Here is a 16,545-nt window from a genome sequence, read left to right as displayed (position 1 = left end):
CCACAGCTTTACTCTCTGGTTTTCTATTTGATGCAACCAAAATGCTCAAGCCTTCTTCACTAGCTAACATCTTTCCCAAATGTATCAGCATCCCCAAATGAACAGAGATCATCTTACCTGGTGTCCACGCCTTCCTTTTTCTCCCTTAGGGCCTTGAATGTAACTATCTGCTCCAGGATTCCCCTGAGAAAAGAAAAGTTTGCTTACCTCAAGTAGATGGGAAAGATGGGAAGAGAAATTACAGGAAGTATTTAAAAAAAAAAAAAGGCACCAACCAAGGAGGACCTTTTCTAATTGTCTGGGCCTGCTCAGAAATCCTAAATACCCAATGCAATTAAAGTAGCAAACTCTTTAAGAACCCAAATGTTCTATAAAATGGGTTTTCTCACAAATCTCTTATTTATTGCAAGGCTAAGATAGGTGGAACAGATACCTCATTAATGAATAATTAACTGCCATCCTTGTGTCAAAGCAAACTGTTTATAAGTCCCTGGGTTAAAGCAGCTGAAATCCTTCAACCAGCACTCACAGGGTCTCCCCTTAACCCAGGCTCTCCGCGCTCTCCAGGCCATCCAGGTGGTCCCGGCAAGCCCTTAAATCACAGGGAAAAAAAAGTGTCACTTTAAAAGATCATCTATTGCCTAAAGGAAAGAAAACATTAAGAGGCAAAATGAGAATCACATTAGAAGAGCAATTTAGTACTTGAACTTTAAGGCATTTGCTGCCAAATAGGTGAGGCTGAGATGCAGAAAAGAGCATATTGGGAATCTGTGATATATGTGGCCTTTTGTGTGCATTACCTCACTGGACCCTCATAACTCAGGAATTACATATTGCATGCAAGAAACCTAAGGCTCAGGGAAGTTGGACCCAGTTCTCCCTGCCACCAAATCCCTGATCTTTCTACTTTTCCCTGATACTCCTACACAGAAATACACATCAGAAGAAGGCTTTCCCTACCACAGACATGGGCAGCCCTGGTACAGCAAGATCTCATGAAAAAGAGCAAAAGAGAGAAAAATACTTCTGGAGTTCCTACTATAGAAAGAGAACCAGCAAGGTGATGCAACTTGCCATAAGACTATGGCATGATTAGCAAATTGCCTCTTTTAAAACCTGCTGTTAATGGTACCCCCTCTGTGAAGTAGTTCCTACAGAACCATAGAGTTGGAGAAAGCCCCTACCCCAGAAACCTTCCTCAAATTGTATTATTTGCCTGTTTCTAAAGGGTATATGCCACACTCCGAGCATGATGAAGTGGGACCCATCTCTGGGATCTGGTTCTCAGATACACAGGGAATGGAATGTTCTCTAGGCTCAAAAAAAAAAAAAAAAAAAAGCCACTTTTTATTGTTACTGATAACTCCTGCTTAACCTCTTTCCTGGCCTGATATAATGATAAAAGGTAAGTTAGTTAATTCTAAATTCCAACTCGCTATCCAATTTATTACCAGGCAAATTTCTTATTGGGCCATTAAGGAGATTAAATGGAATACAGAGGCTAGCATTTGGTTCTTATTATGACATGCCCAACTTCTAAGTGTTTTACTACATAGATTCTACAGGTAGGAAGTCCTTAACATGTGTTTATTGAATTTAACTAAACTTGATGGAAACAGGTCTCTCTAGTCTTAAAAAAAGTGTGGTGTTCCTCCACCTTCTCCAAATCTAGTCCCCAAATTGCAGCTTATCAATTAAACCTCCCTTAATAAATAATCATTTCTTATGACTCTTTGTTTTATCTGATCAGGAAACCAATCCACATATTGAGGTAAAAGCTTTGCTCTAATTCCATAAGGGGCAAAAAAAAAAAAAAACATAACCCAACCCTTTATCTAATCCAATCAAGAGAAACTGATGATAATGGTTCTGAGATGGATCCTTCTGCCTGGATTCCATACTTACTTAGTAATGTCTGCCATGGGCATGGGAAAGGAGAGCTGTAGTACATACACCATACACCTTCCTTCCCTTACATAGAAATATAATTACCAGCACAAGGCAATAAATAATCCCTGTCAAGCAGGTAGTGCAAATAATGTATGTGGGAAGGATATAGAGAAGGGAGAGAGCACTACAGACTCATATCATCAAGGAGGGCATCCTGAGGAGGAAAGAGTGAAGCTGGAAATTGGGCAGAAGGTGATGGAGGCAGGGAAAAGCTGCTCAAGGATGGGGTACCTAGCACAAGCTAAGACACAGAGAGGGGCATGCACAAGGAATCCTCAAGGCACAATGAGTAGTACAGTCTGACTGAGAAACACAGTTCTGGACTGAGAATAATGAAGGATGTGGCTGAGAGACCTATGGTATTAGAATGAATCATTGGTGACAGGGAGCCTTGCAAAGCCCATGAGGTAGGGCGTGGCGATTATAGCTCCAAAGGCTAAGGAAGCCAGTTTACATCATTCATTTCACTAGCTACACAGAAGGGTCTTAACTAAAAAGATTGCAAATAGCTAATATTTATTGCCCTTTAACTCCCAATCTAGAACTTAAACCACCAGAGGATTCTTTCCCAGAACTTAAAAATAGACTGTCAAGGTCAGTTTATCCAATAGGAATATGAGAGAAAAATATCCTCACACTTTACCCGATTTCCCCTATTTCCTTTTTCTCCAGGTGACCCTGGGGCTCCACGATTACCCTAGAAAAAGAAAAATAAATATTCAAAGAAGCTTTGTGTATCAAGTCACACCAGAAACTTTTTTCACATAGTTTCACACTCCAGCCAAGAGCTTTACTATTCGACTTGTATGTGACAGATTAGATGCCTGAACAGTCTTTTTTGACAAACAATATAAAATTCCAGATAACAAAGTTTAAAATACTCCATAAATGTTCATGAGCTGATAAAGAACAAGAGAAATCCTTAGAGCTCAGAGTAAAGAGAAAGTAGAAATCCAGAGAAGTAATAGCCATTGGCTCTCCTCAGGACTTCTGATCACTCTGTGACTGCAGTGTGAAAATCCAAAAGCTCATCACTTATTTTAAAGGGATCTCAGGACGAAGTGCCACCAAGTATGTGACATAGGCAAATAATCTCAATGCAGGCATTAGTGACTTCTCACAGATGAAATTTATTTAAAAATGAGTTTAAGTTAAAAGTCACCACTATGTGAGGGAGATGCCATGAAGGAAAAGCCAGTAGGAATAACAGGCAACAAAATCAGACTTGTATTGCCTACAACTATTGGAATTATCATATGCAGAATATAAAATAAGTATATTTCATATACTTAAATAGGTTAAAAAATGAGTAAAATAATAAGCAACTGTCAAAAAAGAGACCAAGCAGAATTGAGAAAGAATCAAATAGAACTTCTTAAAGTGAAAATCAGAATAATCAAAATGAAAAATTGACAGGTTAAATGGTATATTAAACAAAAGTGACATAAGGATTAGTGAACTTGAAACTGAAGGAAGTACTCCAAATGCAGCAGAGAAAGACAAACAAAAATATGAAAGAGAAGTTAAAAGACATTGAGGATAGCATAAGGTCTCATAAATTTCTAATTAGACTTCCATAAAGAGATATTAAAGAAAATAGGAAGGATAAACATTTCAAAACGAGAATTAGCTAAGGAGTTTCCAAAACTGACAGAAGGCACAAATGCTCAAATTCAAAAGCCTAACAAGCCCCAAGCAGGATAAATAAAAAGAAACCCACCCCTGGACACATCATATTGAAACTGCAGAACACTAGAAAGAAATGGAAACTTTTAAAGCATCATATATTTTGTTAAGATTGCTGACAAAGTAACAACAATGAGTTTGATGGATAACTTCTTAGCAGCAATAATGAGAGGCAGAAGATAACTGAAGCCAGAAGACTACAAAATTCCATTTTTAAGTGCTGAAAGAAAATCATTATTTCCCTGAGAACTATTTTTCAAGAAAAAATGGTAAAATAGATTTTCAGAGAAACAAAAACCAAGGGTGTTTATAACCTTCATTAAAGTAAATTCTAAAAGTTGTACCTGAGGCAAAAGAAACAGGATCTTTCAGGTTCTTTTGAAGGCATCAACAAATATGAGGGTAAAGCTGGATAAGCAATGACTAAGTAAAATGGTAACTGTAACAGTATCTTATTGATAGCAAAAACATATGGGAATAAAACACTGAACAATAACATGTGATTATGGGAGGTTGTCGATTGGAGCTAAGTTTCTAGGGTCCTCAGGATGCCTGGGTGGCTCAGTGGTTGAGCATCTGCCTTTGGCCCAGGGTATAATCCTGGAGTCTCGGGATCAAGTCCCACATCAGGCTCCCTGCATAGAGCCTGCTTCTCTCTCTGCCTATGTCTCTGGCTCTCTCTCTTCATGTCTCTCATGAATAAACAAATAAAATCTTTAAAAAAAAAATAAGTTTCTAGGGTCCTTATATTCTGAGGGTAAGGGTAAATAACAGATTAACTTTAGATACTGTTGAGTACGCATGCTAACATTTCTAGACCATATCATGGAAAGTATAGAGAGCATAAATGCCAAGCTTGTAGAGGGAGAAACATAGAAAGGAGAAACTTTCTATACCTGTTCCCCAACCAAGCCATCAACACCTTCATCACCAGGGCTTCCCTGTGGAGCAAAGGAGGATGAAACCATTAGAGAAAAGAGGACCAGGTATACGTGCTTATTGCTTTGATATTAATTTCCTTGCTAATATTTGCCTTAGTTGGAAGAAAAATCTAGACCTTCTGAAATGACATTTATATACTGCATTCATATGTTAAGAAACAATGATCATTTTCATTCCCAAAATAGTCACTAGCATTTTACACTGTTTTTTCCTGACAGTTTTAGGCTCCAAAGAAAAGAAAAAAGAAATTCAAATTTCAAATAGATAGACTTCTTTTTCAACTTTTGCACTGGGAACAGGTTGTAGCTCTTCCACAAGACTGAATGAGACATTTCCCACTGATTGTCTGTATGCTATAGATGGTCTTTTTGTCATTGGCTTTTTTTAATTTAATTTTAAATTAATTTTTTAAATTTGTCATTGGCAAATATGTCTGAATTAATTTGCATAATGGAAACTCAGAAGATCTCAGATTAAGGAGGACTTACATGGGAGTGTATCCACATGTATGTACTTGGGGAGAGTTAATGATAAGAAAACTTAACAGAAAACCTGAAGCTAACTGGATAAGAGTAAAAACTGGCAGCTGCAGAGTGACATCTCATCAACTATTCCATCCTTTTCAACTCATGGGCCCTTCATTTTGCCAACTATCTCAGAATGACAGTTAACATTTATTATAGGGGTGCCTGGGTGCTCAGTTGGTTAAGGGTCTGCCTTCAGCTCAGGTCATGATCCCCCGCCCAGGGTCCTACCCCATGTCGAGCTCCCTGATCAGTTGGGAGTCTGCTTCTCCCTCTGCCTCTCCCCCTGCTCATCCTCCCCGCCCCCCTCTCTCTCCTTCTTGCTCTCTCTCAAATAAATAAAAATAAAAACCTTTTTAAAAATCATATTTATTATAAAACATCTTTTGAAGGAGAAAAAAAGTCCAGAGTTTCTCAAGCCAAATAAAATGCATATTACATGTGTGGTATAGTTGATTTACTCCTACTATCTGTACAAGGAAATCAAGTTTCAGGCACTTTTTTTAACCCAAAGGACAGCTGAGTTAGTGCATGAAAATAAGCACACCAAACTCCTGGACTAAAATTATGTGATATATTTACCACAGGCCAATATATATAAGGGTGAATCAGTGGTACCAGGAGACATGAGTAAAGAAGCTCTATCAGCCCTTGTCTGTCTTGTTCATCACTTTGTAGCCACTCCCATGGATAATGTGGGGAACAGAGTGGGTGCCTATGAAAATATTTTTTGAGTGCATGAATGAGCGAATGGGTACTTTGCTTCTGGATCCAAATGTAGAGTCATTCCCTTATTGTGCCAGCTGCTTTCATACCTTCTCCCAGCATCCATCTCCCAGTTGATACTCACCTTGACCAGACCCTCCCTACTATACCTTGGATCCAGGATCAACTCTTTCAGAGCCTCATGTGATAAATATGGTGGTTAAGTTATTACAGATAATTGTAAATTTTCATATATATCCCTGCTTTTAACCATTCATTAGCATGGCAGTTTGGCTAGTAATATCATCTGACAAAAAGTTTTTGTCAAAAAGTTTTAAGTCTCACTTCGCTGAAGCAAAGGAAAAGCAAGTGGACTCAGTACTATTCCCAAAAGAAATTGCTCTCCAGTTTAAGAGGAGGAAGGAAGGTCACCTACCTTCTCTCCTGAAAATCCTCTAGTTCCCTAAAGATAGGAAGAAATAAGAAGAATTGAGTTTGAATCAGATTTTTAAAACTATGTTTCACTTAGGACATGATATATTCCTGAATTTCAAGAAAATGCAGTTAGGAGACCAAAATGAAGATTTCTTCTCCAGTGACTATAATGGACATCACAGCACTCTGATTACTACCACTCCCTTTTGCCTGTGACTTGAAGAAATTCATATCAGTAATTCCTCACATAGTAGGAGCAAGCAGGAAGTGGCAATGACCTGCCACTTATTAAGAGAATAATCATATTTTTTTCCAAAAAAAGTGAGAATACAGTGTTTAAGCAGCATGAGAAGGCTTTCAGGAACAATAGGACAAATTAACTGAAAAAGTGACTTGTTAGAATGTACAGTATATGATCACTACAGTCAGAAAAACTCTCTATAGGGGTCGGAAGTTGTAGAGAAAATCTTCTGGCTTTATTAAAGGAGATTCTTTAATCCTGGAATGTTAAGAGGCACTTATGGAAGCCACTGAAAAAGGGGCCCCACCCATTATTTCTTTAGACTTTAAAATTTCAGTATTCTCAAATCTCCTTCCAACTGCCAGCACTAGGACTTTGCCAGAGGGCTTTTTCTGGTACTAGAGCCTGTCCATATGCAATGCAGGTCAGAAGTGCTGGAGAATCAATATCTACTGGGAGCAGCTTGCAAATAATGCCTGATAGGATGTGGTGTATAAATATCCCAGCTCTCTCCCTCCTTGGGTGGGACAACATTGGGGTACATGTTCAACACTGGCTCATACAGTTCCTCAGCGGGATTAGGCTCCATCTACCCACAGTAGTAATCTAATTGATATCACAACCTTTATAGGCCACCTTCCTTCCTTAACTTATCTCTCATCTTGCTAATATTTACTGAGATCCCCTCCAATAAGTATTTGCATTGATTCCTTTTCTCGGGCTCTATTTCTGGGAACCCCTCAGTCTGGGAAAGAGCTAAGACACTATGTTGAAGTCAGATTTTCCTCAAACTCAAGGAACAAAACAGGGACAGGGAAAGAACTCCACAGCTGGAGGTCTACACTCACCTTAGGTCCTCTCACACCTGGGCATCCTTCCTCACCTTGGGGTCCAGGAAGGCCTTGGGGGCCTCTTTCTCCCTATGGAATAAAGACACACATGGAAACGGTCAAGCAACTATCTCCATCATCACCCAACCGATTCAAACCAGCAATAATGAATGACTAAAATATGACATTGTCCTTACAATTACTTCTATAACCTCAAAGACCTGATAAGATCACCTACAAGATGATCAGAATGTTCATCCGTCAACTGCCCATAGTGACATCCCCAAATCATACAAATCCGAATTATCTATATTTTTTATCAATTCATTCAAGCCACATGAGCAAAACTTCACTATTCAAACAAAACGGAAGATCTGTCTGAACATTTCCTTCTGGCAGCTAGAATTGGACAAGATTTCCTTGTGGTTCTGCAAAGAATCAGCCATTATTTAGCTCTTTCTCTTCTAGGTGAAATCCTGCCCATTCCTAAGGTATAGATCATATGTTACCTCTTCTTCTGAGAAGATTTTTCTGTTATGTTGTGTGCTATTACCTGTTTCTGTGTCATATTGTTTCCTGCTATTTTGAGAGCTTTTAGGAGACAAGGACAATGTTTCATTTATCTCTGGGTTTCCAGCCTTAAGTACAGTATCTGGCACATAGTAGATACCCAATAAGGATTTGCAGAATGATTTCCTAAATTATATTAGTGAATATAACCTTTTGATCTAGGTATTAGATAGGGAAGGGAATGGTAAATATCATGCCTTTGCCAAATTGATTAAATATAAATTAGAAATTACTGTATATCCCATGAGCTTTCATCAAGAGGGTTTATAAATGTAATCTCCCTTTGATTTAATGAGGTTGAATGACTTAACTACATAAGCTTGCCTGGGACAGTAAAAGAGAATGTTGTAAAGCAAGAAGCACTTTGAATCAAAAATGAAAGGACCCAGGTTCAAGTCTTAGTTCTGCCTCCAACTTGCCTTGTGAACTTGGATAAGCACATGACTCTATGAACTACAATTTCCTCCATTTATAAAATGTGGATCTTGGTAATATTGATGCTAACCATTCAATACAAATGCATGAGAATCTGTACTGAAAGTACTTCATGAGCGCCTGAGTGGCGCAATCAGTTAAGTGTCTGACTCTTGGTTTTGGCTCAGGTCACGATCTCAGGGTCCTGTGTCAGGCTCTGTGCTCAGTGTGGGAATCTGCTTAGAATTCTTTCCTTCTTCCTCTGCCCTTCCCCTACTTATGCGCACATATTTCTCTCTCCCTCTCTCTCTCAAATAAATTCTTTAAAAAAGAAAGAAAGGAAGTACTTCCTTTCTTCCCTACTTGTAGGTGATCTACAAGTCATACAGATTGAACAAATGAGGTGCTTTATACTTAAACAGCCAGAGATAATGAGAAAAGCACAGGTTCTGGCATCAAACTGATAGGGGTTTGGGCACATCTCCAACCTTCTGTCTTTGACCTTATAAGACCTCTGAGTTTTAAATTCCACATTTATAAAGTGAAAGTATTAGCACATATCAGTATGACTGTCATGAAGATGAAATGTCATAATGTGTACAGAATGCTGAATGCAAAGCCTCATACAGCAGATGCCAAGTAAATGTCTATTTCCCCCCCTTCTTTCTTGTCTATCTGCATTTTTAAGTCCAATGTGTGGTGTTTGAGTTTCATCTGAAATTTTAATTTTAATATATCTCCTTACCATATTGTACTATACAGTGTTATCAATCATGAATAATTGTTGCCTTCATTAGGAAGTAGTTGCTATATACAAAATAAATGTCCCTAACAAAGGTACACAAAGGGAAAATTCTTAGTTTATTTTTAATCAAACAAAATACTCTTAGGATGGTTATTATCAAAAACAAAAAGAAAAAGAAACAAGTGTTGATGAGGATGTGAAGAAATTGGAATCTTTATGCTCTTTTGGTGAGAATGTCAGAGTTCAGCTGATTTGGAAAACATATTGTAGTTCCCCCCGCCCCCCCCAAAAAAAAAAACTAAAAATAGAATTACCATATAACCTATCAATTCCACTTCTGGGCATATACCTCAAAGAATTGGAAACTGAGTCTTGAAGAGACATTTCCATACACATATTCATGGCAGCATTATTCACGACAGCCATAAGGTGGAGGCACCCAGGTGTCCATTAACAGATAAATTGATAAAGAAAAAGTGTCCTATACTTACAATAGAATACTATTCAGCCTCAAAAAGGAAGGAGATTCTGATATGCTACAATATGGATGAATCTTAAGGATACTATGCTAAATGAAATAAGCTAAAAATACAAATACTGCATGATCCTACTTAATAAGGACCTAGAGTAGTCAAATTCATAGAGACAGGAAGTAGAATGGTGGTTGGCAGAGGCTGGGGTGAGGGGGTCATTGGGAGTTAGTATTTAATGGAGATGGGGGTTCCAATTTTGCATGACAAAAAGCATTCTGGAGATGGACGGTGGTGGTGGTTGCACAGCAATAGGAGTGTACTTAACACCACTGATGTATATACTCTTGAAAAGGTTAAGATGGTAAATTTTGTTTTATATGTATTTTGCCACAACTAAAAATTTAAAAGAAAATTGTGAAGAAAAAGAAAAAAAAACTCACTCTTATGACTTCTATTCCCAGTTTCTACAGTTTCAGTTGCTATACATACATAGTATGAGTTTTCCCAAAATTACTCCTTGGAAAAAAGGTTATTCTTAAACTTGAGTTTTCACAAAGATTCTCATATTTCAGAGTACTCTCTCCATTGCTTAACTTTGAACAGCATAGTGTTGACACTCAGTGAATGTTAATATGAGATTATTTATGGATCCTTACGGATGTCACTGACCAGATCAGTTAAAAAAGAAAAAAAAAAAAAAAAGGAGGTAAAGGAATCTAACAGAGGTAATTTATTTGTCATATTTGACAGTGAGACCTTGCAATTTCAAATGTTAGATGCTATGCAAATAAGATTTTTAAAAATCACTTTTAAAAGTAATAGAATTCATGAATACACTGTAAAGACCATAAAAAATATTCTCACAAGAAAAATGAGGTAATGAGTTTTTGAAGCTAAAGATTAATTTTTAATGACAGACTTAAAAAGTGGTTTATCTTAGAGATGCCTGGGTGGCTCTATTAGTTAAGCATCTGACTCTTGATTTCGGCTCAGGTCATGATCTCGGGGTTCTGAGCTGAGCGTGGAGCCTGCTTAAGATTCTCTCTCTCCCTCTTCCTTTACCCTTCCTCCTGCTCTCTCTCTCTCTCTCTCTTGCTCTCTCTCTCTCTCTCTCACACATCCACAGAAGTGGCTTATCTTAAACAACTTAGACAGAAGTAAACACAATATATTCTATAAAACCAGGTAAGGTGTCTCCAAAACAGAGGCTCCAGTAATGCTGGGAAAACTGATATAGAAATTCCATGGGAAGAATTTTTAATAAAATTATTTGATATTATATGAGAAGAGAAAAAAGAATTTCTTGGTATATAATTTTACATAATGAAAGACTCTAAAATATTTGTGTGTAACTAAATTAAGTAGTATAAGTAGACAACCCTCAAAGTTTATATATTCTAATCGGGGAAAAACATTTTTTAAGATGTTCTCATGAGAAAACGGAAATCATCTTATAATTGGTTTATATGTCAATTGTTTTTGAAGATGCAATTTGGGCTTACTGTGTTTTTTATTCATATACTAAGCTCCATCCATTTAAAAATTGGTCTCCCATTTGTCCACAGTAGTGGCTTAAAGCTATCAATTATAGCCATGATTTATGGAAAGAATAACATGCTCAAAAGTTGTTCAAACCCGGGCAGCCCCGGTGGCTCAGCGGTTTAGCACCGCCTTCGGCCCAGGGCGTGATCCTGGAGACCTGGGATCAAGTCCCACATCAGGCTCCCTGCGTGGAGCCTGCTTCTCCCTCTGCCTGTGTCTCTGCTTCTCTCTCCTCTCTGTGTATTCTCATGAATAAATAAATAAAATCTTTTTTAAAAAAAAGTTGTTCAAATCCTACGTTGGTTCAAGTTATTTTTGAGAAATGAGAGTAATAATAATAATATTCTTATTTTGTAGATGAAATGAAGAACTATATATAAAATGTTTAGCCACACATCTGACATATATGAAGTTCTCAACAAATGTTAACTAGTTTTGTTACTACTGGAGTACATAATTATTTTGGGGGAACTAGATAATCTGACTAATTTGATACATAAGGTTTTGATATGTAACCAATACATATTTAAACTACCATCTCATACTAGATACATTTTGAAAATATACAGAATTCATGAGTCTGACAGATTGTCTTTCCCAAAGATGGCCACAACAAAATCTCAATGCTCCTCTGGATATGACTGACCTTGCCACTCGCCCATGGAGAGGAAGGTTCTAATCCCCACCCTGCCTGCCTTGAATCTGGTCTGGAGCTAGTGACTTATGTGTACACAATAGAATGTGGCATACATGTGACTTCTGAGGCTCCCTCAGAAGGCTTGAGCTTCAGCTTTGGTCTCTTGGAATGCTCCCTCTCAGGATGGACCCTCCCTGGTGGATGCTCCCTCTCCGACCCAGCTGCCATCCCCGTCTCTGGACTACCATGGCCCATCCTCTGCTATCCCCACCAAGCTCCAGAGCATGAGAAAGGAAGTCATCTCTGCAGAGGGTCCTCCAGCCACCTCATCAGCCCTTAGGAACCTAGCAGAGAGCCACCTGCAGCCATTTCCCTTTTTAGCTTCCCCACCCCAGAGTCCGTGGATATGATAAATGATTGTTGTTTTACACCACCAAGGTTTTCCCTGGGGTGGGGGGTGGTTGGGGAAAGAGGAGTAATAGATAACAGGAACAATAAATTAGCTCTTTGTCATTATATACTTTCAATTTGAACCTACAAATTATAGCCCCAGTCTGAAGCCTGCCATCTGCAGAGAGATAGATGTCTCAGCCATTGAGCAGACCAATCTGACCTGCCTTGGGGGGACACAACATGAAAAGTCATTCAGAGGACAACATATTTTGAAGTCACCTTCTCTTATGAGAAGTGCAGTAAAAAGAAAAAGACGCCTGCTAGAGTCATACACACAACATATGGCTATTGAGCACTTGCAATGTGTCTAGTCCAAACTGAGATTGCTGTAGGTGTAAGATACACACAGGATATCAAAGACAGTATATTTTAAAAAGATACCATCAATTTTTATACTAATTACATGTTGAAATAACTATATTTTAGATACACTTGGTTAAATAAAATATAAGATTAATTTCACCTAGTTCTTTTTATTGTCTTTAAGATGCCTACTATGAAATTTTAAATTATATAAAATAATATATATCACTCACATTATATTCCTAGCTCTGTCCTAGACAGTCTTTATAAACCATTTTGGTTTTAGGATGTTAAGACAGCAGAGAAGGACAAAACTCTTATTGTAGCAGACAAGGGCTTGTTTATCATATTTGTCTGAAATCTATCCTAATAAGTTGGCTGGACCCTCCATTATTTTCTTAGATTTTGCCAGGCTCGTTGAACCACAGGGCAAGCAGACAAAAAATAAAATAAAAAATAAAATAAAATAAAATAACACTTAAAGGATATTTTAAAACATCAGAAAAATGGAAAGAATATTTTCACCATACCAGAACAAAATAGCAAAACTCCACAGCCCCCATTTCTGAATGTATCTCTGACATCTAAGACTATAATTACTGAAGCAAAATAAAAAGAGAAAAGAGGAACGATTCTCCCACAAATATAATCAAAGAAATGAATTGGTTTATATAGGTCCCAACAGCTGCATTTCTTTTTCTAATTTCTGCTGATTTTCCAAGTTCCACCAGCCTACATATCCAGAACAGTAAAACAATGCACAACTCTACAGGGGCAATGAGAACATTAATGCTTGGATATCTCAGGAGTTTGAAAATTGTGGTGGTCCAAGGACCCCTCAGGTCCCCAAGACCCTTTGGCAGGGGGTGCTCAGAAAATTAAAACTACTTTCCCAATTATATGAAGATGCTATTATCTTTTCTTACTCCTATTCTCTCCCAAGTGTACGGCAGAGTTTTTAAGAAACTATAAAGCAAGTGACAACACAAGAAACTGAACACAGAAGCAGACATATGAATCCAGCTGTCTTCTAATAAGCCAGATATTAAAAACACATAAAACAATTCCACTCTTCTGACTCATCTATTTCATTTTAGAAAATATATTTTTCATAAAGGAATATGTCATTTTTTAAAAGATCTTATTTATTTATTCATGAAAGACATAGACAGAGAGGCAGAAACATAGGCAGAAGGAGAAGTAGGCTCCCTGCAGGAAGCCTGATACAGGACCTGATCCCAGGAGCTGATCACCAATGGAACTGAAGGCAGATGCTTAACCACTGAGCCACCCAGGTGCCCCAGGAATATGTCATTTATAAAAAGGGCTTGTTCTTGTTATTTGGGAGTAAGATGAATAAATAATTTAAAATTCTTTCCATTTTGGGGTTCCTGGGTGGCACAGTTGGTGGAATGCCTGACTCTTGATTTTGGCTCAGGTCATGATCTCAGAGTCATGAGATAGAGCATGGTGTTAAGCTCTGCACTGGGCATGGAACCTGCTTGGGATTCTCTCTCTCTCCCTCTGCCCCTCTCTCCCCCATGCTGTCTCTCTCAATCTCTATCAAAAGTAAAATTCAATTAAATAAAATTCTTTCTGTTTTAATTTCTAACACAGAAAATATCAATAGAAAGTATATCAGCAGAAGCTCTTCGAGGTCTTCAATAATAGAGAGTGTAAAGGTATCCTGAGACCAAAAGTTTGAGAACCAGAGGTGTATGCATATCAACTTTAAAATAGACACTTGTGGCAAAGTGGTTTTCCACAATTTAAAATTAATTAAAAACTATGGCATTTAAAAATCCTTTTGATATTATATGATGTAATAAAGATGGGGCCTGCCACATTCCAGCCCCTTAGCTAACAATTTTCTCTATAATACACATTTTTCTCCATAGCTAATCATATGATGGCTAACTTTCCTGTGCTCAGGGATATACGCAAACTTTCGGTGGGTAACTGTAGCTCTATCACCTTTCTGGCTGCTCAGGAAGGCATCTGGGTGATCTTGTTACAAGGATGGCCTTGGTTCTCTTCAATTTATCTTGTTAAATTACTTACAAGCATAGCTACCTCGTTAGTAGTAACAAATTACCTATAATTCAGCTCACAATTAACGATTACTATTATATACATAGTCATTAGACACAGACCACATTTCAGTTATCTCAGATTCAGATTAAAATGACCATCCTTTATCATTAAACACCTTTTAGAGACTACCTTTCCAAAATTTATCCACCTAACATTTGTTACAATAAACAGTCATTTTCATATAGATGTTTTAAGTCAATTTTAAATGGCAGAGATGAGAAAAATTTTCAGGACTGAAGTACAGTTAAGTATTTCTAATATTTGACCCACTTTACCATATTCCTTTAAAGAAAAAAAATAAGAGTCAGTACTTACATGTCCACCTTCTTCACCAGGATAACCAGGTAATCCATCAGTACCCTTCTCTCCCTGAGGAAAAAAGAAATAACTTGGATTCTAAATTCTTTTCTCAAATCTACATGGAATAAAAACTGTTATTTGATATCTCACCAGTATGAGGTAAAGCCCCAAATTGAGCTCTGTGCTCAGTTAAGCTTGAGATTCCCTTTCTCTCTCTCCTTCTCTGTCCCTCCCCACCCATGTTCTTGCTCTCTAAAAATAATAATAATAATAATAATAATAATAATTTTAAAATAAAAAAATTACTAATAGATACCTTTGTCTCACTGAGTTGACATTTTATTGAGAATTGACTAAATGTTGAGCATAATGTGTAGGGACGTGTAGAAGCAAATATTTTTTGGCCTGTCTTAAAGTAAAAACTTAAATACCTGTTTGTCTTAATAGTTGGCATGTCAGCCTATTTTTATTTTTCTAAAATACCATCTTAAGCCATTCTAATCTGAAAATCCAAACCAAAATTTGTTTCTAGTTAAATGTTTAAGGTACACCGTTACTCCTAATGTGGCCTTTGACCTTTTTTTTTTTTTTTTAAACATCAGTAAGCAAAGGTGTTACCGTCCATGCTACTTATGAGAAATGGTTGTTTATTTCTGTATGACTCAGCTGTTTAGTCTCTTCCAATCTCTCTCTCTCTCTTTCTCTTTCTATTTCTTCTTAGATAACTAAACACACAAAGCATTTCCTCTCAGGGAAGTTTGGCTTGCCGTTTATAGCCAAATGTGTTTATTTAATTTAAAAATGGTCAGTAAGATATGGGAGCCATATTCTCTCTGGGATCAACAAAGACACGAACATCAATACAATCAACCACTGAATTCTTGCAGACAGAGCAGAGAAGTCAATTATTCAAAACATTCCCATCTTTGGCCTTTGAGGCAGAATCCTTGAGTTATAAAACATGTCAAGAGGTTCCCAAGCTTGATTTCCTGATTCTCCAGTCATTTAAGAACAATGCAAGGGGGGAAATCTAGTGCTAAGGCATAACTACAATTTTTCTCAAGAAGTCATATACTTTATACTGTTCTAAATCAAGACTGAAAAAAAAAATCAAGACTGATCTGCAAAGTCAGTAAGAGCTCATTCCAACAACATCGCAGAAAACCTTACAAAGAGAGAATGTAAAAGGATGGGCAAAGCCAATGGGCTTGATTCAACCTTACATGAGGATTTGTGGTAATCCCACCATCATAAAGGGTGTGAAGGGTATTCTTCATGTCCCTGGATAACTGAGGATGATTTTTAATGAGATTTATTCTTCCTTAAAAGTGGGACAGGATAATTTTTCTATTGCTTCACCATGGAGTTAGCAGAGAGATGCAACCAATGAACCAGAGATGCACCAGTGAACCAATGATTATATCTTTCCTCAGACTTTAATGCTATAGAAGAGAATGTCAGCTCAGAGGGGAAAAGGCACTGACCACTATAAAGAAAGAAGATGCTGCACAGTGAACATTTTATAGACAAGTGAAAACTTTTGTGCAGTAGTAGAGTCTGTGAAATTGTCAAATAAATGTAAGGAGACAGCATAATATAATGGAAAGAATGTGAGCCTTGGAGTCAGGTAGACATGAGGGCTTAAATCCCAAAATGCTTCTTCATACCTGTATGACTGGGAAAGCAACGTTCCCTCTCTAA

At 37.5% G+C, this 16,545-nt stretch overlaps 1 protein-coding gene across 1 annotated transcript in view; it reads right to left on the bottom strand.

Annotated features, from left to right (window-relative positions):
- LOC610614 (collagen alpha-4(VI) chain-like) overlaps nucleotides 1–16,545 on the bottom strand; it is a 108,336-nt gene that overhangs the window by 49,623 nt on the left and 42,168 nt on the right. Inside the window, exons 13-19 of the mRNA XM_038570811.1 lie at nucleotides 14,860–14,913; nucleotides 7,332–7,403; nucleotides 6,244–6,270; nucleotides 4,533–4,577; nucleotides 2,594–2,647; nucleotides 530–592; nucleotides 118–183 (exon numbers count right to left, since the gene is read on the bottom strand). Of these exons, the coding sequence (XP_038426739.1) occupies nucleotides 118–183; nucleotides 530–592; nucleotides 2,594–2,647; nucleotides 4,533–4,577; nucleotides 6,244–6,270; nucleotides 7,332–7,403; nucleotides 14,860–14,913 (381 nt within the window). The remainder of the gene's footprint in view (nucleotides 1–117; nucleotides 184–529; nucleotides 593–2,593; nucleotides 2,648–4,532; nucleotides 4,578–6,243; nucleotides 6,271–7,331; nucleotides 7,404–14,859; nucleotides 14,914–16,545) is intronic.

The sequence above is a fragment of the Canis lupus genome, chromosome 23, assembly GCF_011100685.1.
Source record: "Canis lupus familiaris isolate Mischka breed German Shepherd chromosome 23, alternate assembly UU_Cfam_GSD_1.0, whole genome shotgun sequence".
In the NCBI taxonomy this organism is placed as follows: Eukaryota; Metazoa; Chordata; class Mammalia; order Carnivora; family Canidae; genus Canis; species Canis lupus.
This window is presented reverse-complemented; position numbering and strand designations above follow the sequence as displayed.